The 25,007-nt window shown below is 58.3% G+C and overlaps 2 protein-coding genes across 2 annotated transcripts in view; one reads left to right on the top strand and one right to left on the bottom strand.

The window, feature by feature from the left end:
* Positions 1-13,072, top strand: part of DNAH17 (dynein axonemal heavy chain 17) — a 44,362-nt gene extending 31,290 nt beyond the window's left edge. Inside the window, exons 60-80 of the mRNA XM_019542778.1 lie at positions 84-291; positions 499-614; positions 1,268-1,460; positions 1,558-1,793; positions 2,464-2,586; positions 2,941-3,145; positions 3,617-3,781; positions 3,923-4,063; positions 4,179-4,349; positions 5,035-5,157; positions 6,123-6,316; positions 6,447-6,595; positions 6,690-6,817; positions 7,174-7,401; positions 8,195-8,386; positions 9,157-9,336; positions 9,512-9,694; positions 10,160-10,342; positions 10,702-10,845; positions 11,458-11,683; positions 12,696-13,072. Of these exons, the coding sequence (XP_019398323.1) occupies positions 84-291; positions 499-614; positions 1,268-1,460; positions 1,558-1,793; positions 2,464-2,586; positions 2,941-3,145; positions 3,617-3,781; positions 3,923-4,063; positions 4,179-4,349; positions 5,035-5,157; positions 6,123-6,316; positions 6,447-6,595; positions 6,690-6,817; positions 7,174-7,401; positions 8,195-8,386; positions 9,157-9,336; positions 9,512-9,694; positions 10,160-10,342; positions 10,702-10,845; positions 11,458-11,683; positions 12,696-12,943 (3,736 nt within the window). The 3' untranslated portion in view covers positions 12,944-13,072. The remainder of the gene's footprint in view (positions 1-83; positions 292-498; positions 615-1,267; positions 1,461-1,557; positions 1,794-2,463; positions 2,587-2,940; positions 3,146-3,616; positions 3,782-3,922; positions 4,064-4,178; positions 4,350-5,034; positions 5,158-6,122; positions 6,317-6,446; positions 6,596-6,689; positions 6,818-7,173; positions 7,402-8,194; positions 8,387-9,156; positions 9,337-9,511; positions 9,695-10,159; positions 10,343-10,701; positions 10,846-11,457; positions 11,684-12,695) is intronic.
* Positions 13,073-16,462: 3,390 nt separating this feature from the next.
* Positions 16,463-25,007, bottom strand: part of PGS1 (phosphatidylglycerophosphate synthase 1) — a 15,443-nt gene continuing 6,898 nt past the window's right edge. Inside the window, exons 6-8 of the mRNA XM_019542246.1 lie at positions 22,942-23,475; positions 17,768-17,916; positions 16,463-16,839 (exon numbers count right to left, since the gene is read on the bottom strand). Of these exons, the coding sequence (XP_019397791.1) occupies positions 16,825-16,839; positions 17,768-17,916; positions 22,942-23,475 (698 nt within the window). The 3' untranslated portion in view covers positions 16,463-16,824. The remainder of the gene's footprint in view (positions 16,840-17,767; positions 17,917-22,941; positions 23,476-25,007) is intronic.

Below are 25,007 nucleotides of genomic sequence, written 5' to 3'. Positions count from 1 at the left end.
AAACTGGCCATGGTTTTTTAATAGCTGGCTACACGGGGCTCACCATGATCCCTGATGGTTGTCCTGGTCTTCATCCTCCCCAGGCCCTACCAGTCAGACCCCACCTTCGACCCCGAGTTCATCATGTCCAAGTCGACGGCGGCCGCGGGGCTGTGCTCCTGGTGCCTGAACATCGTGCGCTTCTACGAGGTGTACTGCGACGTGGCGCCCAAGCGGCAGGCGCTGGAGGAGGCGAACGCAGAGCTGGCCGAGGCGCAGGAGAAGCTGAGCCGCATTAAAAACAAAATCGCAGTAAGCACATGGCATCTCTGCCCTCCCTGAGCCCAAGCGTGCCAGCCATGCTGGGACCCTGCCCACAGCACAGAGGGAAAGCACTGAGGCGCAGGAGGGGTTGGCATGAGGGGGCTGGCTCTGGCATACTTTGGCGTCACCGGGACATGGAGACTTCAGGGTGCACCCGTGCGGAACGGGTGACTGCAGACCTGTTGTTTCCCAAAGGACCTAAATGCCAACCTGGCAACCCTGACGGCCAAATTTGAAAAGGCGACAGCTGAAAAAATCAAGTGCCAGCAGGAAGCCGACACCACGAACAGAGTCATCATGTTAGCAAACAGGTACTGAGCCATGACTCTGGTGCAGGTCGGGGCTGGCGACGAGTGCGAAGTCTGGTCCCAGCAGCTACCCGAGCCGGGGGCCCTGGGGCGCTTTCCCTGGGGGGATGTGCTCTGCCGTGGGAAGTCCCTGGGGTTGGCAACCTCTCGCCTGTCCCTGGTCCGAGTGCACTGGTCAGCAGTCACTCCGGCCTCACCGGCCTTTGCCCCCACGATGATCCATCGCTGTCTGTGCAGAGCGTCTTTCTCCCCGAGGTGCTGCTTGCTTGGCCGGGGGGCAGAGCACCTCTGGGCTGGGGGGCAGTGCACCTGGGTCCAGCCACCTCCGTGCCGGTCAGCCCCAGCCTGGGGCTCCCTACCCACTGGGCTGGGCAGTGTTCAGGGGGCTGCTGCACCTCTCCCTGCCAGGGCTGCCCCACTGCCTGTGGCCAGGGGCTAGGGTGAGGCAGGAAGCAGTGGCGGCCCCTCAGCCCGGGTGCCTCTAGCCCTGGCTTTGGTTCCCAATGTTGTGGTCATGAAGGCAGGGCTGCCCCCCGAGGTGGTGGGGCTGGCACACCCTGCCTTTTCTGAGACATGCCCTTGCCCCTTCCCTGGGCGCTGGGGCTGACCCCACACCCAGCTCCATGCTCACAAGGGCCTGGGGTGCTCCGCTGCAGGCTAGTCGGGGGCCTGGCCTCCGAGAACGTGCGCTGGGCTGAATCGGTGCAGACCTTCCAGGAGCAGGGGAAGACGCTGTGCGGGGACGTGCTGCTCATCTCCGCCTTCGTGTCCTATGTGGGCTACTTCACCAAGAAGTACCGGGCCGAACTGGTCGACCGGCACTGGGTCCCCTACTTGAACAAGCTCAAGGTAAAGGGCACAGCCATGACCCAGGCTGCACCTCAGGCTCGCGTGGCTCTGTGGCCAGGGGCCGGCCATGCTGCAGACAGCGCCATGTGCTCCACAGGTGCCCATCCCTGTCACGCCAGAGCTGGATCCCCTGAGCCTCCTGACAGACGACGCGGACGTGGCGACGTGGAACAACCAGGGGCTGCCCAGCGACCGCATGTCCACGGAGAACGCCACCATCCTGTGCAGCACCGAGCGCTGGCCCCTCATTGTGGATGCCCAGCTGCAGGGGATCAAGTGGATTAAGAACAAGTATGGGCAGGACATGAAGGCAATCCGGCTGGGCCAGAGAAGGTGGGTTTGGCCTTCTGGTGCCTCTTCCCAGGGCCCGAGCGATGCTTTCAGCCACGGTGGGCTGGGCCAGGCTGTGGATGAAGGCTCTGTCCAGCTTTCCAAAACCAAGCCCCTGCCCTGCCCTCCTGGATGGCTGCAGAGCCAGAGCACGGTCCCTGCTCCGCCGGAGTTCGTGCAGGGGTGGGGAGGGGAAAGGGCTCCCCTGGGCCTGGCCAGGCTGCAGGAGCTGTTCTTGCAGCTGGGAGGCTCCCACCGGGCAGCACTGGACCGTTGCTGTGCCGTGAGCCCGGGGCCTCTGGGAGCTCGGCATGCACGGTGTGGGAACAAAACCCACGTCTGGTGGACGGGGCCCCTGGCCCCAAGTTCGGCAGCCCTGCCCCTGTTGGCAGCTGCTGCAGCCAGAACTTGGGATCCGGGGCCCACGTGTCTGGGCTGCAAGACGCCCGGGGCTCTTCTCAGGTCCTGAGCCAGGAAAGACCTGCCTGGATCAAAGGGGCCGGTGAGCCCTTGTGGGCACCTGCTGGGGGGAGGAGACCTGGGATCGGGCTTCTCACGGCAGCTGCAGGGAGCAAGGCTGCCTGGGCCAGCGCAAGAGTGAGGGGCCTGCCCCAGGCTGGCAGCAGGGCCTACGCCAGCTTCCTCTCCCCTTCCCTCCCCTCCGGCGCTGCAGCTACCTGGACATCATCGAGCAGGCGGTCTCCGAGGGCCACACGCTGCTCATCGAGAACATCGGCGAGACGGTGGAGCCGGTGCTGGACCCGCTGCTGGGCAGGAACACCATCAAGAAGGGGAAGTACGTCCATCCCTTCCCACCCCCAGCCAGGCCCTGAGGCGATTCCTTCACCCGCCTGGCCTTGTTTTCGGGTCTGAGGAGCTGAGCTCAGTTCCTGCCTCTGGAGACGAAGGCCTTCCTGCTCGGGTGCAGGGACGAGGGAGAAATGCCGGGGCTCCTCTGCTCCAGGCTGAATAGCAGGGGCAGGAGTGTGTCTCTGGGCCCGCAGCCACCCTGAGCTGCACGGCCCGTCATGGACGGGATCCCCACGTGTCGCAGGAGCCTTTGGGGAAAAGCAGCTGGATGGTGCCCAGGGCCCTGGCCGGGGGCGATCCGTGCTCACAGAAACACCCGTGTCCCATTGCCATGCATCAGGTACATCAAGATCGGTGACAAAGAGGTGGAGTATCACCCGCACTTCCGCCTCATCCTGCACACCAAGTACTTCAGCCCCCACTACAAGCCTGAGATGCAGGCGCAATGCACGCTCATCAACTTCCTGGTGACCCGGGACGGGCTGGAGGACCAGCTTCTGGCTGCCGTGGTGGCCAAGGAGCGCCCAGACCTGGAGGAGCTGAAGGTACTGAGGCAGCTGCCGGAGGCTGTCCAGGGCAGGGGCTGCGGTGAGGGGTCCCGGGGATCCACAACACGCTGCGGCCACACGCAGCAAATGGACGGAGTTCTGGGTTGGGCTTGCCCTGCTCCAGGTTGATGGTCTGGCCCGGGGAGCCCTGGTGCAGGGTGCAGGCACAGCCATCGAGAGCTGCTGCATCTGCCTCCCCCCATCACCGTGGGAGTGGGCCAGGCACCCCAGCCCAGACAGCCCATGCCAGTGCAAGGAGCAGCCGCTCGTGCCACCAGGGCCCCTCTCCACAGCTCTTCCCACGGGCTCCTGTGGCGTGTGGCTGTGTGGTTCCTTGGGGATCCCCTCCGCGATGGGCCACGAGCCCAGAGCGCTGTCTCCCTGACTCCGACAAACCGCTGTGGCTGACCGTGACTCTTGGCACTGATCCCGGGGCCGGCTAATGGCTCGTGTGCATCGCGGCCGCAGGCTAATCTCACCAAGAGCCAGAACGAGTTCAAGATCTTCCTGAAAGAGCTGGAGGACTCTCTGTTGGCCCGACTCTCCGCCGCCTCGGGGAACTTCCTGGGGGACATGGCACTGGTGGAGAACCTCGAGACCACCAAGCGCACGGCCATGGAAATTGAGGAGAAGGTAGGAGCATGATCCTGGTGCCCCCCTCGCCAGGGCCCTGCCAGGGGGCTCTTTCCCCTAGGCAGGGGCCATGTTGCTCCTGGGGGCCAGGCCAGGCCACGTGCAGGTGGGTCATGGACGGCGGGTCCATTCTGTGCCCAGGTGAGGGAAGCCAAGGTGACAGAAGTCCGAATTAACGAAGCAAGAGAGAGCTACCGGCCAGCTGCGGAGCGGGCGTCTCTGCTCTACTTCATCCTCAACGACCTCAACAAGATCAACCCCATCTACCAGTTCTCACTGAAGGTGACTGCCCGCGCCCACGCCTGGCTGCGCTCAGTGCATGGAGCCGTGGCCGCTGTGGCTGCGGGCGGCGCAGCACTCGGGAGCACAGCGTTGAACCAGCCCCGCCTCTGCTCAGGCTTTCAACGTAGTGTTTGAGACAGCCATCCAGCGCACGACGCCCGCCGAGGAGGTGAAGCAGCGGGTGGCCAACCTGACGGACGAGATCACCTACTCGGTCTTCATGTACACGGCGCGCGGGCTCTTCGAGAGGGACAAGCTCATCTTCCTGGCCCAAGTGACATTTCAGGTAGCGGGGCCAGGCCTGGGGCTGTCTCCTCGTGCCCAGCACCTGTCGTGCTTGCAGAGTGGCTCTCCCCTGGCCTCTGCGCCTCGGCTCGCTGGCAGAGTTTGTGCTGCCGGTTCCTGCTGGCTCCTGGCCTGAGGGACACCCAGGCCCATGCCCAAGGGGCCCCGGTTTTCTGGCCTCTGGTGCAGCACTGGCCACAGGGTCTCACGGGATCCTGCCAGGGAGGCCCTGGGCACCCTCACGCCATCAGCAAAGCTGGACCAGACATGCCGTTGGCCAGTGTGAGCAAGCCTAGCCGTGGCGCCCTGTACCCGCACTCAGCACCGATGGGACTGGGCCCCATCCTGGTGTCCGGTTCCTCCGCACCGCCAACCTGGGGGTCCTGCCTGCCCACACGGGGCCCAGTGCGCTCCCTTCGCTCCTGGTGCTGCCAGTCCTAGTGCTGTGGTTTAACGCTCATGCCCTGGGCCAGGCTGCACCCAGGCTGGCAGCAAAGGCCCAGGCGGGCTCTGGACAGGGCAGCACCCGTTTCCTCCAGGAGCCCACATGTGCCCCTGTCGCAACACGCATTTTCCCAGCACAGATGAGTTCAGGGGCCAGGGCGCGGGTTGTGACATGCCAGCAATTCAGCTTCGCAGTGAGGGGTTATGTAACCTTGTGCCAGGCACTGCTGTGGTCTCCCCAGGTCTTGCTGATGAAGAAAGAAGTGAACCCAGTTGAACTGGACTTCCTCTTGCGCTTTCCCTTCAAAGCTGGCGTGGCCTCCCCCGTGGATTTCTTACAGTCTCCAGGCTGGGGTGGAATTAAGGTTTGTTGGCGAAGCAGGAAATGCTGAGGCCCCTCTCAGCAGACCAGCCTGAGGCCGGCCAGGAGGGGAACTCAGCCCGTCGGCGCCTGCTACCTCATGGGGCCAGTGGCTCGCAGGCAGGGAAGAGTCAGATGCTGCAGCAGGGCGCTGGGGACACTCACCATTTCTGGCTGGGAGCTTTGGGTGAATCTGCCATGCCCATGGGCCACGAGCCGAGCGGCTGGGGTGGCACTGCTGCAGCCAGTGCCTAGCTGTTCCCCAAAGCAATGGGAGGATGGCAGAAAGCTCAGCACAGAGAAGGTGGATGCCCTGGCTCAGGCCGGCCTAGAGCTAAGGATGCAGGTGTTGAAATGGGCTGGGGCAGACCCAGAGGAGCCTTTGCTCTGTGGCAATGTTGGCGTCTAAATGGACATTGTTCGGTAGCTCTGGGCACAAGCAGAGTGCAGAGCTGGCTGTACCCAGGGTCCCTGCACTGCCCTGCACCTCCTACAGCCCCGCGGGTGTGCCCAGACACTCCTGGAGCACCGGAGGCGCCTGCCCTGTGCATGCCCCAAGGGTGAACACAGCCTCACCGTGCTCCTCTCGCTGCTCTTGCCATCACATGTGCAACTGCTGCCGTGCACTGAGAAATCACACCCTCCTGCATGTTCCAAGGGCACTAAAATCTCTGCCCCTATGATGCCTGCACCAGGGCTTACTCAGCCACTTCCTACCCCAAGCATCTTGGCGGACAGAAACCTCCTGAGTATCTGGTCATTTGGTCAAATACTTGGGGGCTGTGGTGCCAGGTGGGGGCCCAGCCGGGCCCTGGCAGGAGGCACTGGGGCACATGCATGTGGCTGGGATGCAGTGGGGCTTGTAAGGAGCATGTGGCGCCTGAGCTTCTGCTCAGTGACACCTGCAAGGACCTGTCCCCAGCCCCCAAGCACTGGCACTGGCACTGCCCACCTGCCCCCTGCCCGCAGGTCCTGTCCGACATGGATGCGTTCAAGAACTTGGACAGCGACATTGAGGGCTCGGCCAAGCGTTGGAAGAAGTTTGTGGAGTCGGAGGCCCCGGAGAAGGAGGTCTTCCCCAAGGAGTGGAAGAACAAGACGGCCCTGCAGAAGCTGTGCATGATGAGGTGCATGCGGCCTGACAGGATGACCTACGCTGTCAGGTGTGCCCGCGGGGGCTGTGGGGCCGGGGCTGCCCTCCCAAGCGGTGTCTCCAGGCGAACCGTGGGGCTTCTACGGCAGAGCCCAAATGGGTGCTGCACAGAGCTCACCCATGGCGGCTCCTCCGCACAGGAACTTTGTGGAGGAGAAGATGGGGAGCAAGTTTGTAGAAGGCCGGAGCGTGGAGTTCTCCAAGTCCTATGAGGAGAGCAGCCCGTCCGCCGCCATCTTCTTCATCCTCTCCCCCGGCGTCGACCCCTTGAAAGACGTGGAGGCCCTGGGTAAGCCAGCACCCTGGCCAGTGCCAGGCGCCATCCGCAGCACGGCTCCCACTCCCGGCAGCCCCAGCAGGCCCCGGTGCATGTCTCCCTCCAGGCAAGAAGCTGGGCTTCACCATTGACAACGAGAAGCTGCACAACGTGTCACTGGGGCAGGGCCAGGAGGTCGTGGCCGAGAACGCACTGGACGTGGCAGCCATACAGGGCCACTGGGTCATTCTGCAGGTGAGCGCAGCACCGGGCACCCCCGAGATCCTGACCAATGGCCTTCAGCCATGGCAGCTACACCAGGGTGTCCCAAATCCTGCCCCCTCCCCATGCACCAAAACAAGCTGCCACTGGACACAGAGTCCAGCCTACAGCACAGCTCTGCCTGGGCACTCCTGGGCACACCAGCTCACAGTGGCTTGTCCCCATGTCATGGGTGGCACTGCTTCCCCTTCCTGCAGGCTGGGGCCACATGTGTGGCAGGCCCTGCAGGGCCGCAGCCACCAGCAAGGGCCCCCTTCCCACCCTCCGCATGGTAACTCGCTCATGCGTCATGCAACGTGGGAGCAAGGCAGGACTCCGTGCTTTTGTAGAACATCCACCTGGTGGCCAAGTGGCTGGGCACGCTGGACAAGAAGGTGGAGCGGTACAGCCAGGGCAGCCACACCGATTACCGCGTGTTCATGAGCGCCGAGCCAGCCCCCAGCCCCGACACGCACATCATCCCGCAGGGGCTCTTGGAGAATGCCATCAAGATCACCAACGAGCCACCCACGGGCATGTACGCCAACCTGCACAAGGCGCTGGACCTCTTCACACAGGTACCTGGCGTGCTGCCAGCCCATTTGCAGCCACCGCTGCACACGCAGTGATGCCTGGAAAGGAGGGGTGCCTGCAACTGTGCAGCAGCACAGCAGCTCAGGGGCACCACCCTCCTCTTGGTCTGCTACAAGCGTGCATGTGCGTGTGTGTGTGCATGTGCATGGACTTACAAGTGCCACTGCTGGTTCCTGAGAGCAGCTGAAATGGAGAAATCTCTCCCAGCTGCTAAGGGCTCCTGCCATCCAGGTCCCTGAGGAGACGGGCACCAGGGCTGCCATGCAAGTCCTGGGCAAGTTGACATAGTTGGGCGAGTCATCCATGCTAGCGTGGTGCCTCCACCCCTTTGAGGACATCCATAACGAAGCTTCCCCAGAGCCCAGCCTGGCAGGGGGAGGGGGTGTCTGTTTGGGCAGGGGTGGAGGAGGCTTTTGTGGGTTTTGCCACCCTGCTGCCTGGTTCCCCATCCAGCAATACTGCATGGCACAGGCTCAGCCCTGACACGGGGGCTGTGGGGGCTGGTTTGTGTGTTTCAGGGCCTGGCTGGGTGGCTGCGCACGGTGCTCTGCTGAAGTGTGAGAGCCACTGGCCCCAAACTCCCAATGTTCCCCAAAGTCTCGGGCAGTGCTGGGGGTCCCACGTGATCCCTCCACTGCTGCCAGCTTGGGGCTGCAGCCTCTGTGCTGCCATCAGCCCAGCAGAGCTACAAGCCGACCCCGGCTCTGCCACAGTGCGTCACGGCTCCAGTCAGCCGTGTGCCTGTGGCAGCACCGTCTCCTCTCTCCTGTGCTCTAGGACACGTTGGAGATGTGCAGCCGGGAGATCGAGTTCAAGTGCATCCTGTTTGCCCTCTCTTACTTCCACGCGGTGGTAGCGGAAAGGCGTAAATTTGGCGCTCAGGGCTGGAATCGGTCTTACCCCTTCAACAACGGAGATCTGACCATATCCATCAATGTGCTGTACAACTACCTGGAGGCCAATGCCAAGGTGAGGCACTAACAGGCCAGCTGAGTGTCAACCCATGCCCAGGCAGCAGCACCACCCCACAGGCATGGCTGCAGGGACCTCTGGGCCAGTGTCTGGAGCTCTGCCCGGGGGAAGGAGGGCACAGGCCTATGTCTGATGGGGATACACCCTCAGCAAGGGATGGGGCCCCGGGCCCAACCTGGGGAGCAGGGTTGGGGGTGCCATGCAGGAGAGGGCCATTCCACGAGGAAGGGGCTGGCTTCCCTCCCCCAGGCCAGGGCCCTGCCTGGCTCCCTGCACAGCATGTCTAGCAGCATGCCCATTTGTGTGCAAGGCAAAGCCCCCAGAAGCAACATGGTGCCAAGGCAGGCAGGACCCAGTCCCTGTTCCTGCCCTGTGGAAAAGGCTGTTGCCACAGCTGCTGCTGCTGCTGCTTCTCGTGTCTCCGCACCACATTTGCCCATTTTGCTACATGCTCACGCTCTGCTGTACTTGGCGAGGGCTCGTTGAACATGTGCCTTTGACCAGCTGCACTGCAGTAGGTGAGGCCCTGCGTCGTGGTTGCAGGTGGTTGAACCAATGTATAGCCCCACTTCTCCATTAGTTCCTTGAAGCATCCAACTGGTGCGTAGGTGGTTGAGACATGCCCCCCCACCCAATGCCAGTGTGGGGTGAGGTGTGATGCCAGGCAGGAGGAGCCCAGGCCTTGAGCCTGCTCGGGGGGGAGCAGGCGGCTGCACAGAACTGTCCCAGAGCCACAACAGTTGTGCGCACCACGGGATTGTGCCTAGGTGCCCTGGGACGACCTGCGCTACCTCTTTGGGGAGATCATGTACGGGGGGCACATCACAGACGACTGGGACCGGCGGCTGTGCCGCACCTACCTGCAGGAGTATGTCCGTGTGGAGATGCTGGAGGGAGACATGCTCTTGGCGCCGAGCTTCTTCATCCCTCCCAACCTGGACTACAAGGTGAGGCCAGCGCCCTTCCCTGGGACCGGGGGAGAATGTGGGGGCCAGGGTGGCAGGGAGACGCTGAGGGAGGGGAGATGGGCAGGCATCAGCCCCTTCCCCGGGCTAGGGCTGGGATGTGGGGCAGTGCGGGCCAGGGCAGTGCACTAAGCGCCTGCGCCCGGGGCTGCCCCAGGGCTACCACGAGTACGTGGATGAGAACCTGCCACCCGAGAGCCCCTACCTGTATGGCCTGCACCCCAACGCCGAGATCGGCTTCCTCACCGTCACCTCGGAGAAGCTGTTCCGCACCGTGCTGGAGATGCAGCCCAAGGAGTCAGAGGCAGGGGCTGGCAGTGGCGTGTCCCGCGAGGAGAAGGCAGGCAGATCTGGGCAGGGGCAGGCATGGGGGAGGGTTGTGCATGTAGTTTCTGCCCCAAGCAGGCTGAACATGGACCAGTGCAGTACAGTGCAGCACAGCTTTTAGGGACAGCAGGTCATAGGGATCAGGCCTGTGGTCCCCCACCATGTTTCAGCCACTGCACGTGGCCCCTGTTCCTGGATCCACCTCTCTCCCACAGACCCCCTCCCCCCCATGGGAGGCAGAGATGACAGCAGGGCGGGCAAGAGGTGGTGGGGCAGGGAGGGCTCAGCTCTGTTGGAAGCGCTGGTGGTGGGGGTTGTGCAGCAGACAGCCCCTGGGCAGGAGGCCGAGGGCTGCAGCAGGGCATGAGGCAGGGGACACGCTTGGGGTCCAAGTCCATGTAGTAACTGGGGCCTGCTCTGCCGCACCCCAAACCCCAGCCCCCTGCTGTGTGCTGAGGGCCGGCATTGTGTGCTGCAGGTCAAGGCTGTGCTGGACGAGATCCTCGAGCGGCTCCCCGAGCCCTTCAACATGGTGGAGGTGATGGCGAAGGCAGCAGAGAAAACGCCTTATGTGGTAGTGGCCTTCCAGGAGTGCGAGAGGATGAACATCCTGACTACAGAGCTCCGGCGCTCGCTGAAGGAGCTGAACTTGGGGCTGAAGGTACACGACGCCACTGCCGGGCCATGGTGCTCGGCCTCTGTACGGCGCCTTGACAAACTGCACTCCTGGGCATCATCCTCCTTTCTGCTGCCACGTCCCCAGGCTCTGCTTCTGCTCCCCACCCCCCGCTAGCTACAGGTGTTTCCAGGAACTACAGCTGCACATGAAAGTGCAAGCTCCCTCAGTGCCATAGCAACCCTCTCCCTGGGCAAGGCCAGACCTAGACAAGGCCCAGGCTGGGGTGGCTGGCACTGCCCTGCCCGTGAGCCATATGGCTTCTGGGGCCTGCTCCATGCAGCGGGGACTAGGGCAGCTCACCTGGCTGTGCAGAAACAAATCTGCGCTTCCTTCTGGTCCAGGGGGAGCTGACAATTACGACAGACATGGAGGAGCTGTCTACTGCGCTCTTCTACGACAACGTGCCCGAGTCCTGGACAAACCGGGCCTACCCCTCCTTGCTGGGCTTGGGAGCCTGGTACGCAGACCTGCTACTTCGGATCCGGGTGAGTCGCCCCATCCCCATTCAGTGCCCATGCACTGAGCACAGCAGCTCTTAACTGAAGGGTACGGCCTTCAGTCAGGGTAGCACCATGGCACCTGCCACATGAAGGGGCTGGAGCTGTTGGCAGGCGTCCACCTGCACACACAGCCAGTAGCAACAGGGCTAAAGCCAGCTCACTCTTCTATACATGGACAGAGGAGAGGGGTAAGGTCTCACTGCCCACACTGGCTCTGCATGTGTGGCTCCCATGGGCCTGCTGGCTCCAGGCAGGGAGGTCAGGGCCTGCGAGGCTTAGTGCTGGGGGAGTCAGTCTGTGCAGCAGGAGAGTAGCCCCTGCCGGAGAACAGGAGGCAGCCCAGCACCCTGAACTGCTTTTGTGTTTGGAAAAATATAAGCAGCAGTCACACCCTGAAGAGCCCATGACCAAACAGTTGCCATCAGTGCCTGGGTCTCTTTGCCAGTCTCCTCAGTAAGCCCAGCCCTGCACTACAAGACAGAACCAAGCCTGTCCAGCCTCCCAGGGAAAGGGAAGCCTGCGTGTGCTCAGCTGCAGAGCAGCGGGCAGCTGGCCCCGGAGCTCTGCTCTGAACTGCTGCAAACGCTTCCACTGCAGGAGCTAGAAGCCTGGACCACAGACTTTGCGCTGCCTGCGACAGTGTGGCTGGCAGGCTTCTTCAACCCCCAGTCATTCCTCACGGCCATCATGCAGTCCATGGCCAGGAAGAACGAGTGGCCACTGGACAAGATGTGCCTCTCCGTGGAGGTGACCAAGAAGAGCCGCGAGGACATGACAGCTCCCCCCCGGGAAGGCTCTTACATCCACGGCCTGTTCATGGAAGGTAGGGCCTGCTGCTCTTTGCCACTGCCAGGTCAGTGAGGACCTGGCTAGTGTGTGACACTGCAGCTGGGAGTCTGAGAGCAGCTAACCTCCTCACCCTGCTTTCCTGGCCTCAGCCCCAGCAGTCTAAACACACAGTTTCTAGGAGGGCTGAGGCACTGCATCCTCCTGCTCTGGCATCTTTCCTCCCTGCAGCGCACAGAGCCGTGCTTTCTGAGCTGTCAGCGGCCCCAGGCCATCACTGCTGTCCACGTCAGCGCAGGGCCCCACGCGCACTGACGCTGTTCAGAGCGTGCTGCCTCAGGGCAGGAGCACTCCCACAGCCACCTCCCCGTGATGAGGCCAGGGCCAAGTACAGCGTACATGCAAGCCATCCCCCCAGGCCACAGCTAAGGTGCAATGACTGACCAGGTTGTACTTGCCAGCATCCCAGCAGTACAACATGGGCAGCTCTTACTGGCTTTGCGTCGCTGTTTTGATCCGTACACAAGAGTCAGAGGCCGTTTGGGGAGCAGCTGCTTTTATTGTGTACCAGTGGCAGGCAGGGGCCAGCAGGGAGCAGCACTCAGCTAACTTGGAAGCAGCAACAGGCTGATGCTCAGGCTGGGAATCCAGCAGCAAGATGCAGAGGTTAGGACAGGGCTGGGGAGGTTACTGCAGTGGGCTGGGAAAAGGAGTCCCAATAGTACAGGAGACTGGACTGAGGAAGCCCAAGTAAGAAGGAAGTTCCCAGCCAGACCCGGCCGAGACCAACCCAAGCAGACTACACGGGATAGTTTAACGTGGCTTGTCCCTGGCCAAGCTTTGCCCTTCCCTGCGTGCCTGCCCTCAGAGCTCGGGGCAGGACTGCACACCCGAGACCCCACCCCTAGCATTACTGCAGGAGGCGTCAGTGTGTGTCACAAGGAGATGGCACCAAGGGGGACCCACGCAGCTCTCAGCCAGGCCTTGCTGCCAGGATCCCCATCCCCACCCCTTCCGGCTTAGCAAGCTGACAGCTTGCACCCTTCCAGGCGCTCGCTGGGACATTCCTAGTGGCGTCATCGCAGACGCGCGGCTGAAGGAGCTGACGCCCTCGATGCCAGTCATCTTCATCAGAGCCATCCCTGTGGACCGCATGGACACCAAGAACGTCTACGAGTGCCCCGTCTACAAGACGCGGATACGCGGCCCCACTTATGTCTGGACCTTCAACCTGAAGACAAAAGAGAAACCGGCTAAGTGGATTCTTGCTGCTGTCGCTTTGCTCTTGCAGGTTTGATCGTCTACTGAACCACCACTCGTCACAGGCCGCAGAGCCTGTGGGCACTCACTGAACACACAGCCCGACCCCTTGTCTGTCCCTGAGGTATTTTAGCCATGTGACAATAAAAGAAACATCAAGTTCCTAGCACGGTGGCTCAGTAGTAACTGGCCTGTTTGGGCGGCTGTCATGATACGTGGCTGCCTGATGCCCCCACGAGAACGCCAAGTCAGGCTGTGAGAAAGCCCTGCTTAGAGCATATGCTAAAGAGAAGTGGCAGCCACAAACACTGGCCCATGGCCACCTTCACTTCTCGTCCCACACACCTACCAGTCACTTATTCCATGGCAACAGCAGAGCGCTCGCCTCCCACCCGGCCCCAGCAACCACAGCCCCTATCCCAGGGGATCCCAGGCAGGGCAGAGGGGAACGGGCTGCCATGCAGGGGAGAGTGCAGGCACCCACGTTCTGCTGCACACTGCCCCCGTGCTGGGGCCACACGCCTGCTGCTAAGGCTCATGGCACCTCCCCGTTCTGCAGACTGCCAGCTTTGCCTTGGTGCAATGGGCTGCAAACACCTAAGTCCGGCACACTTGTCTCTGCCTCTGGGATGCAGGGTCTGTCCATCCCCTTGCTCCATCACCCAGGGCCTGGCCTGCAGCTGCACTCCCCCCCCGAACAGCAAGTTCAACAGCCTGTGGGCATACAGCTCCCCCTAGTGAGTCTAGCACCAGTGGCAGGCCACCCACACCATCCCACTGGTGGACCCCGCAGAACCCATCACTGCTGCAGGCGTGCTCGCCCCAGGATGCCCCACTGCAGCCAAGGGAGGCCAGTCCCGCCCCATGCCTCAGCCTAGAGCCCAACCCTCTCCCTCTGCATGCAGGAGCCTGGTACCCAGCCTTACAACAACACAGCTGGCTCCGCAGCTTCAGCCACTTGGGCATCCCCGCCCTCAGCAGTTGGCCTAAGAGCCCTTGTTCTAAGGAGCAGTTACAGCAACGGCAGAACGTGGGCCAGACTTCTAGGGACATCTCTGGCCTGGGAATGCCACCAAAGGCTGGCGCTGGTCTCCTGCCAGCCAGGCCCTGGGCCCACCTCAACAGCTAGCCTTCACTGCGGTCCTGGTTGTGGTCTGCACTCCCAACTAACCACCACCAAACCTTCCAGTCTACGCTTGCTTGTGCTGACCGCAGGGCAACGGATATGGGCTGGGCTGGATCCGTCCTCTCCACAGGACATACATGGCAATATTCCCACAAGTGCTGAGCCTCCCTCCAGTGCCCTTCCCACAACTGACTCACAGCATTTGAGCCCAGAGTGCTAGGGGACAAGCCCCAGTGCTGCTTCCAGGCTCTCCCGTAGACAAGATCCCCGGAGTGCAGGCAGGGCACAGCTCAGGGAGCTCTCGAGTTCGGGGTCTGCAGCCCAGTGCTCAGCCCTGGGTGCCAGAGACTTGGGCATCCCTGCAGCATAGACATGCCAGGCTCTTTCAAAGGTGGGAGTAGGTTACAGGCAGAGCCTGAGGTCACACAAGGAGGCAGCGGCGGCACAGAGGCAGACATGCTACCCTTTCCCAATCGTGGCCGGCTGGACTCAGGCCTCCCCCAGTTTCTTGGCAGTTGTGCAAGTACTGGGAGGAAGGGCTGCTGTGGTCTCGTCTGAGCCAGGACAGCAACAGCTCTCATCAGACACTGCCCAATGGGCCAAGGTAAGCACTTCTGAACAGGCCCCGGATGAATCTTCTCCTCCCTCCAGCCCCAGGTCGCACAGGAAAGGACACAGCATGATCCTCATCAGGAGCACACAGGTAGAGTCCAAGCCGAGACCCCAGCTGCAACAGGGACATTTCATAAGAGGAAATCCTACCGGTGTATGGGAAACCTTTGCTGGGTTCTTTCCTCCCCGTTTCCCAGAAGGATCATTAGTTATTTCTAAACTATGACAAAGTAGAAATGAAACCCACTCATGGGGAAATGTAATGCAGGCCCTCAGAAGGCTCTGAGCTGCAGTGAGCAGCTTCCCAATTTGAGAGGAACCTGGGATGACTGACTCTTCCCCATTACAAAGAAAGGCAACATGAAGAAGTGCAGTCACCATAGGATCATTTCCTGAGGTTTAGGCCCTCCCGGAGCAAAATGTAACACTCACCCCAAGCCACCTCCTTTATGCCTTCAGAAGAAGTTCTTGATCAGAGGTGTTACCAGCTTCACCCAGAGCTTCACATAGCGACTCGGCTGCTCAAACGTAGATGGCGACACCATGCCCGACCTGAGATAGAGCTGCTCCTGTTCCTACAAGACAAAGGACCAGAAGCCAATGCTTTGCCCTTCTCACAAACATCCAGTCTCAGCTGAAGACTGACTGTGGCTCTTGCTAGAAGGATAAATCATTCTTCTCCTACGTGTCTAAATTCAACAGCTCTGCCCGGTCAGGGGCCAAGGACCCATCCTGTCCAACACTGCGACGTGAAGCAGAGATGCAACTTGCCCACCAAACCGTGAGCACATGGCATGACACAACAAGGCTGCCTGCTGAGGCTTCACAATTTTATTCTAGGGAGCTACACTCAAATACTCTGCCTAAACATGCTCAGCTATTTACATCTTAAGATGGGCCCCACTGGAGGTGTCTGCTGGATTGGGCCCTGAAGCAATTAGTTAACTCAATTACACTTAAAGGAAACAGGAACAGTGACAGGGGCCAGCCCCTAGCTGCAACAGCCTGAGAAAGAAGCCAGACTCTGATCTCAAGAGTCAGGTTTGAAAAACTCTTTCTAGACACAGCTCCAACATGTTTTCAAATGAGTATGCAGTCAAGGTTTCAAGCAAGTTACCAGAAATGCTCGAGTTTCTTCAAAGCACATACAGCACTGCTGGAGAGGGAAGTGAGCGCTCAGTTCCGATACATTTCACAGGGCAAACAAAAGTCGTGGTTTGATCAAAGGTAGAAGTGGCTCTTTCAATAAAACTAGTGAGGTCTCTTGCTTTCCTGTTCATGCAAATATGGTGTGGGGCATACTCTGGAAGCAGCAGTGTCTTCTCTGCACTTTACACAGAAAGTCTCTTTCCTGCCATCGTAGGGGAGGAGGAGGAGGAAATTGAGGGAAAACAGGACAGGAACATCCCAAGCTGCTGTGTGATCCAGAAGATCCTGGCAGCGGCTAGCCTGCTTATACCAATTACAAGCATTTGAGTCCCGTGCTAGACCCTGTGAGAGAGGCTCCAGACTTTAGTCACTTAATGTAGTGAGGCCTGTTTCAGCTCAGAGCTTTTAACAAAATATTTACCTTGGTTCACTCAGTGCAGCAGCCAGAAGAGCCATCTGAGCCTGCTTGGCACCTTCCCCGGGTAAAGCATTCATTTGAAAGTGTAAGTGTGTTAGAGTGCAACACAGGCAAGGCCCTGCCAAGGCAGCAGGTAAGCAACATTTTGTAAAATAGCTGCTGGAGGGAGTCAGCAAAGAGACCTGCAGGGCAATTACAAGTACAAGAGCATAAAGATGAAAGGCTCCAAGGCACGAAGGCACGAAGGCAAATGAAACCACAAAGTGAACTTGTTGAGGTCTCGTGACTACTGGAAGGACCAAACAGCCTGGTTGTTCATACATCTGAAAACAAAGTCTTCACTGAGCTAACACACAGGAAGCAGATACGCCTGATGTCTAACACGTAACTGCAGCCATCAGGTCCAGTGGAAAACAGTCACTGAGAACAAGGGTGAGAGCAAGGCACTGGTGCTGCAAAGGCTCTGGCAGAGCTCACCTCAGCCTCACCCCAGCCAGGCAGCAAACTGCAGGGCAGTTTCACACCCATGGGAAACGCCTGCTGATGGATGGCTGCAGGCCACATGCTTGTTCCCAGGTCTCTTCACTCCAAACACTGCTATCGGTTTTTCTCATTAGGAAAAGCCCAGCTGCGGGACAAACACAAAGGGGAACATCCATATGACTTCCAGCAAGACAGAGAACTCTGTTTGCCTAGGCACACTTGAACCCATTTCATAGGGCCAAATCAGCTTGGGGAAAGAGAGGCAATTCCCACTGATCTGACAGAAACTGAGCCTTCCCATACCAGGCATGGGTGTGATCCAGTAGGTTTTTGCAAAGCTTTAAATAAAGCATCTGCACTAATCCGTGCCAAAGAGCTCGGACTTGCAGGAGCTGCTCACAACAATGCCAAAGTCCAAACAGATGGGGTGGGGGTGGGAAAAAGACAATGAAGTGAAAGCTTCTCAACCACTGAAAGGAATCTAGATCTGGAGGAGCACAATCCTTCCTGAGGAACCCAAGAGGAGCCGGACACGTCTTCTTACGGTAACAGTGATGCTGGAAGCACAGGCCTGCCCTGCCTCCCCTCTCTCCTAAGTCCTGTGGGAAAGGAAATGGCTAGAAAGCAGCCACAGTGGCATTCACACTCCTGTACAGGATTCCAGCTGCATGATTAAGATCCAAACCACTCTGCAAGTGAGGTCAGCAACTGTGAGAGCCTGAGGCCTGTTCCCCAGAGCTCAGACACTACCTGACAATGGAGGGAACCAGGAGCACGTGCTGCCATCAGTAGCCACAGGAGAGTCAGCGGCTTTGCTCGGAGTGGCTTGTCTGCATTTGCTCAGCCCCCAGGGCCTAACGGTTCCCATCACTTGGGAGGTCATTGGGGACAGCTCTTCTTTCTCGTCATGGGCTCGGGTTCCCAGAAGCAGGCACTCATAGCCAGCAGCTCATCAATAGACACTTAACTGACAGCTCCTCAAGTTTCCCTCTGCTTGGGAAGGGTTTCACTGACTGCCATGGTAGGTTTTGAATGCACCATTCCCTTCCCCCGCCCCTCCCACTCACACCCACCTGATGGAGCTGGTGTTGCAGGTCTCTATTTTCCGTCACAATTGCAACCTGAGCTTCCAAGTCCCGATGAACTGACCTGTATCCAAAATTAGGAGAGCCAATCAGGGTTAGGCAGGGCAGACTGCTTCCTGCTAGGTACAGCCAGAGGCCTGCCGGGAAACAGGAGAAGAAAGGAAACGTGACAGACAAAGGAAGTGACTGTAGCTGTCGCGAACTATTGTTCTTACGTAAAAGAAATGAATTAAACACTTCATTGCATTGACAGGAGCCAGAAATGGCCATGACGCAAGCAGGCGGGCAGGAACAGGAGCGGTCCCGGCACAGGGCAGTGCGCAGGTGGGGGAGCCCATGGAGGCAACCTGCTGGAACTCAGGGCTGGGGCCCTCCTACACGAGCAACTCGGGAGCTCTTGGGGGTCAGCAGTTGCTGTGCTCTGTGCTGAATCCCAAGCAGAGGCTCCAGCTGGGGGCCAACATGTCATTTCTAAGACACAGCACAGTATACAGACGCTCTAACCGTAAAGGCTCCAAGCATAACAATACTCGGAGAGTTACCAGTAAATGAGAGGTCACTTGGTATACCAGGAAATACCATAGAGGGCTTGAAGCAGGACAAATACTCTGTAGCCCTCCCTCTTTGGTAACTAAGGAGAGTTCTCGACCCCCTGGGCTCAGGAGCAAGCAGATCTAGTTCCAAACCAGCTCTCTCCCACACCACAAAAATGTGGAAACATGGCTCTTCTGATGGCCATCAAATCTGTGCCTAAAATAAACAATGCCTTTAGTGCTGGCCACCCACCTCATAGCAGATCTGCCTTCTTCACACTGAGAAAGCCACACAGCTTCCCACCCGCATGCTGTGATCTTGTGGCCCTCCCTACCAGGCCAGCACTGACAGGCTACGGCAGGACCGATGCGAGCTCAGACCTTCCTCCCATGTTATTTCTATGCATCAGTTTCTCCTTATTGCTCGTGGAAGTGGACAGCTCCCTCTCCCACTGTCCCTCTCACCCAGAGGTAGGGAATGAGCCAGGAGGAACCTTCCTCAATGCGCCCCCAAACAGCTGCACCAGGCTGGCAGCCAGGTCACTGGTGCCAGCTGCCACAAACACCCGAGGCACACATTTCCCCAGGCTCCCAGTGCATTTCCTCCATTACATGGCCAGTGGTCACCCCTGCCAAGGACACCAGCCATTCTAGCCTGCGCGCCTCACACTTCCCGATTTTCCCAGACTACAGGTAGGAAGCGCTGTAACTTTCACTTCTGTTCTCCATGAGACGTGAAGATGAACTCGTAAGCACCCCTATGACTCCTGGTCTTTTCTTGGGAACTTTAGAAAGCTTTCGGGCCTTCTACACATGGCAAGGAAAAGGAACAGAAGAAGGTGGGGGCCAGAAGCCCAACTTCTTCCCCTTTGCAAGTCTCTGGAATTGAGAGCTGATGAGTTCCACTTCCCAGCACCAGGCAGCATCAGAGCACTAGGGCATCTGCCAATGAAGCACATGAATTCACACGAGCCTTCTTACTAATGAGGTAGGTCAAACAATCACACCCACTCATTCCCTGGAAATCACCAGAGGGTAAATTTGAGTGCCTGATATTTATAGCACAGTACAAGCCAACCCACGGGGACACCCAGGCCCCAAATGCACACCACATCCTCCTCTCTACTTGGGCGCAGCAGTCAGCCCTTCCCTAAACCCCTGAGAGCCCACGCCCTGCCAGACAACCACACCAAGGGCCAGTGGCAGGTAGGCAGGAGCCAGTTCTGCAGCCCAGGAACAGGAGGTTCTCAGGCACTCCGCTCGGCTCACAGGATGGAGTCGGGAAAACAAAGACAGGTCATCCCCAGGAGAGACCAAGGCCTGGCAGAGGAGCGCTCGTGAGGCTGCCGGTGGACGAAGGTGATGCAAGGGAACTGCCTGATCCTGGCTGGACAGGACATGTGCATTAAGGGCCCCGGCTGTGCCCCTAAATTAGCTTAGCCCACAGGTCACAAGAAAACAGGGCACAGAAACCACCTCATCCTGGAATACAACCAGGGTCCTTAATTCAAACCAAGAGCACTTCCAAGAACGCCTTGAGTAAGAGGCTGCCAATTCAACATCTCTTCCTGTAACCTGCTCCCCACCCAGAGCACAAGGCCCATGACCTCTGGGCCACTTTCAGTTGCACCTTTCACTCACCAATGACAAGTAGAGGCTGCTCCCCCACACACCCCGGCCACAGCCATGGGCAGGACTCTCTGCACAGGGGAGTCCCAAAGCCACAGAGAACAGGCGCTCTGCAGAGATTCAGTGCTTCCTGCCACCTCGGTGCCTGACTCGAGCTGACTCTGCGTGAGCTGGGGCCCCCGGCAGGGGTGGGGGACAGGAGTTGCCCTCCGTGCTAGGAGAGGGGCTTGGAGATTCACTCACCTTGAGCAGAAGGAAGCCTGTGCTCCAGGCTTTGGGACAGCCAGGGAGCCTGCTCACACCCTTCCAGCAGGAGAAGAGCAGTTTCCCAATTCTCATTCACCAGCCATAAAGTGGGTTCACCTGAACCTCAGAAGGCCCTGGCTGATGCTTTATCACCTGGCCCTAGCAAGGTTTAATCTAAAAAACACGTTAACCTCACTACGAGAGCCCCCCACGGGGGACCCCCCTGGCTCCTCACAGAACATGAACCCCCAGGCAGGGCCACAGGCACTGCAGCTCTGCAGCACCTGGCCCAGGATGCAATCGCCTTCTGCACCCACCCCAAGTAAGGCTAGCACAAGAGCGAGAGCAAGGCTGTGCAGCACTGGAGGGAGCTGCACATTGCAGCAGTGTTTTAGAGGTGGGAGGCTTGCAGCAGTCGCTACTCTAGCCAAACACTCATCTCCTGCTTCCCGCCCTGACCCGATTTCAGCCCTGCCCAACCTCAGGTTCCACCAGAAGTTGGACGAAGCAGACACCTGTCAAACGGCCAAGCAGAGCAGAATTGGGAGCTGCAGACCTGTCTGTCTGGTGCTCAGAAGGGAAGAGGGAAACAGCCCCAGTGCGGAGGAAAGGTGTCAAGTCCTCTCCTCTTCTTAAGTGGCAAATCCCACCCAGGAAGGCAAAACCACCTCTCGGCCCCGGCCAGTTCTGGGTCCAGAGCATAATGCTGCAGTCAGAGAGAAGCATCACCTCCAATCAACCAGGTACCCCAGCCTGGACCACATATCGCACGTCCCCACCAGCCAGACAGGCTCAACTCCTCTTGAAGGCTGAGCCAAGTAAACCAGGAAATGTTTTCCTGCTCTGGCGCTCCGAGCAAGGCTGTGGAACAGGAGCCATGCACGCAGGACAGGCAACCGGTCCACAGCCTGCTTGCATTACAGTTCATCACTGGCATCCGAGCTGGGCAGAACATGTATTGTTTTAGTCCAGAGAAGGCTTTAGTCAGCACCTTCCTCCCCCCAACCTCTGAGCCGTCTTCCGAGCAGCCCCACAGGAAGCAGGGTAGATGGTAACATTCCCACAATCATTAACCTCCAGCATCCTCAGACAAACAAATGCAGAGATCCTCCAAGAGCTGCAGGCCCTGGCCTTTGGAACTTGCGTCTGCTGGCCCAAGGGACTAGCCACATCCTTCCACCCTGCTCATCAGACTCATCCTGCACACAATGCAATGCCCTCAAGCACAGAGCACAGCTGCTGTGAAAACTCACCCAGTAATTCCTTCCAGACTGGATCTGCCTACAGTGACCCCAGGGCGGGCATGTGATGGGCTGCCAGCTGTGCCCAGGGTGGGCAGGAGAGCAGACAGTGCTGTGGATCAGGGCTGAGGACCCAGAACAGCAGTGTGGAACCAGGGCTAAAGTAGCAGGGGAACCAAAGAGCTCCTTTCCCTGACCCCTGTGTGCCTGTGCTTCCCACGACTATCTTCTCTGCCCTGAATGGATGATGCAAAGGCAAGGTACGAATCTGTGTGAGGAGCTTGGGCACAAGACAGGCCATGGAAAGGAAACAGTTTGTATAGGGAGAGCTCAGTCCTCGTGCAGCAAAACTATGCAGGGACCAGCACAAAAGGCTACACAGGCCTCGCTGGCCACAGCCACCTAGAACAGCACTGCAGCCATGTGCATGGAACTGCACAAGGGCAACCAGAAGGGAGTGCACCCTAGCAGGAGAGTAGAGGGGTTATGGGGCAGTTATGGTTAAAGGGAGTGAGATGTTTATGCCCTCAATCCATGTGGTGCAGGACGGTGGAAACCCCTGTGTCTAACAGCAAGGAAGGCCCTGGGCCAGCAGCAAGGCCCATGGCTCCAACAAGGGCTTGGGGTGCAATGCATTCACTACATGGCCTTCTGCACTCAGGGGTGCCCCCTACTCAGACTTCTCACATACACATGACCTGTTCTCATCGCTGCTTCTTCAGCCATGCTGCTCCCCATGTGCTGAATTCATTTGTACAACAGAGGGAGAAGCTGGTGTGTCCCCGTCACCTCCCAAACACTCCATAAAGAAGGGCATAGACCCACCCATGGGGTAAGACACTCACAAGTGCCATGGGGCTCACTGCTGGCTCCACAGCTGATCCTGCCCATTTCCTGCCCCCGGCTCCCTTCCATATCTCTAGAAAAGGACTCACTGCATCACTTCCTGTTCTGTAAACTGCCCAGACCAAAGCAACAGGAAACTGAGAAACCGAATCAAACTGCCATCACTACTGCAAACTCATCCAGATGTCTCCTGTTCTCCCAGACCAAGCATGCCTGAGGCACACCTTTCTCCTCACCCCATGCCCTGTACAAAAGGCACAAGGCAATGGGATTGCTCTTGCACTGAATAGGGTATAATGCCCTTTTACCCCAGCTCCCCCACTCTAATCCTATGTGGGGAAGCCAGCAGTAGGGAGCAAAGTGCTCAGCGGTCTGTTCCTGACTTCTGCTCTAACTGCCTGTCCTTGACTGTCACATGGAAACTGCTTGGAGTCGCTACTGACTGGGGACTGGATGCAACCAACAGGAAAGAGACTGCTTTGCAACCTCCAGCCCCCCAGGCATCCAGATCTTCCATGTGTACGTGCACGATGGGTGCTCTGAACACTGGACTGGCACAGTGTGACAGCAGCTTGCTAGTGGACTTACCCCCTCCCCAATTTCATATACTCACTCCATGCCAGCCTTGCAGTTTCCCTACAGAAGGCTCGGGAACAAACTCTCTCACCTTTAGCATGGAAAGTCCATCCATTCCTGAAGTACTCCTGCAGTCTGACCCTCTCTTGCTGGCCAACGCAGCACACTTCATTGTAAAACTGGCGCTCAATGTAAACATAGGCAGCAGGAATGGCACCAGCCACCCCCTTGGCACCAAAAAACCCATTCACCTCTGGCGAAGCCAGCAGAATCTGATACTCCGCCCTGGTGCCAAGAATTAAATCCATGTAGGCTTGAGTCAGGTTGAAGTAGCCGGTAGTAAGGTACACCCTGGCACCCCGCTCTGCCTCTGTCAGCAATGTCTCTGTGACCATCTCGTCTATCTGAATCCCAAAGGGCTTCATCTGGATTAGTGGATAAATCCATGTGTCTGGCTTCGGTTTCATGTCCCCACTCGCATATAGGTCTTGCTGGGAGAAGCAGTGATCTTCTCCCTGGCTGCTGTGGAAAGTCTGTGCATGGAGGAATTCTTGTCGTGTCCTGGCAGAGTTGATCACTTCCATGACTCTCTTATTTGCCATCTCGCAATATGTTATCTTGTCTCCTAAGGAAAAACACAGAGTGATTGCATGAGCCTTTGGAGAGCTGCAGCTACAGAGCCTCTACGTGTAACAAGGGAAACTTGTTACACGGTACCTAATAAAGTACCCCAAAGAGGTAACACCAACATGGAGCTCATGTAGTCTGCTGTCTTTCCTTTCTGCAGCTCAGATGGGAGAAATCAAAGGGAAATCAACTCTCCTAGAATTAATGTGGGAAGAAGCAGCAGCCCCATTTCTGATGGGGATGGCAAGCCGTGCGACTTCTTCCTGAACTGATCAACACCACAGTAAGCACCCATACAGCCATCACAGAACAAGACGACAAGCCTCTCATGAGCAGAGGCAGCTGCTTGTTCCACATCTCCTGCTCCAGCTCCAGTCCACCTTGCACATCTGAGTGAGCAGGATGAACTGAAAGCACCCTTCCTTCCCTTCTACTCTTCTAGGAGCTGATGTAAGACATGCAAGACCGTCTTGTACTAGGTCCCCTTGAAGAATAGTGTCATTCCCTCTTGGGCTTGAAAGACTAGTGATGGGCTCCATGGGTCTCTAAGAAAGGCTGAAGATGAGGGCTGACATGGGCAGGAGGCTGCAATTACACCAAACAAGTGAAAACTTTGTACTGGCAAAGAGGGACGACCTAATCAGCAACCTAACAGTCGAAGGGAAGCTAGGTAACAGTGAGCATGAGCTGATCACCTTCACCATCTGCTGTAAAGCTGGCAAGTTGGTCAGTAATACAGAAGTCCTTGCCTTCAAGAAAGCTGACTTTGACAAGCTAAGGAGGCTTGTCAGAGAGGCCCTAAAAGGCCACAACACAAAGGAGAGGGAAGTTCAGGACGAGTGGTTGCTCCTCAAGGGAGCAATCCTGGATGCGCGAGCAAAGTCTATCCCGTCTCGGAGGAAAGGCAGCAAAAGGGTACAGCAGCCCCCTTGGCTCTCCAGGGAACTGGCGGACCTCCTGCATCTTAAAAGGAAGACCTACAAAGGATGGAGGACTGGAACCACCACCAAGGAGGAATACTCTGCTCTGGTCCGGACCTGCAGAGAGCGAACCAGGAAAACCAAGGCTGTAGCTACCTGGAGTTCCATTGCAAATATCAAGGACAATAAAAAGTCTTTTTTTAGATATGTGGGGAGCCAGAGGAAAAGCAAGAGCAACACTGGACCCCTGCTAAACCAGATGGAGCAACTGACAACCGATGCCCAGGATAAAGCAAACTTGCTAAATGGGTACTTTGCGTCACTTTTTCATCAGTCCCATGGGATGCCCCTGCCCACTGTGGGTCAGGGAGGCCCGGGCGAGTGAGATTCCTTGCCCTCCATCAAAGCTGACCTTATGAAGGAACACCTTGAGAGGCTGGACACCTTCAAGTGAGCCAGCCCTGACAATTTACACCCCAGGGTACTCAAGGAGCTGGCAGGCATTGTAGCGCAGCCTCTGGCACAGATCTTCAAGAGCTTTTGGTGCCCTGGTGAAGTGCCGGAAGACTGGAAGAGGACCAATGTGGTGCCTATCTTCAAGAAAGGGAGG

Source organism: Crocodylus porosus, unplaced genomic scaffold (assembly GCF_001723895.1).
Source record: "Crocodylus porosus isolate Cpor-Errol unplaced genomic scaffold, CroPor_comp1, whole genome shotgun sequence".
NCBI classification, from domain to species: Eukaryota; Metazoa; Chordata; order Crocodylia; family Crocodylidae; genus Crocodylus; species Crocodylus porosus.
Note: the sequence above shows the minus strand (reverse complement) of the source record. Positions and strands in the feature narration are given on the sequence as shown.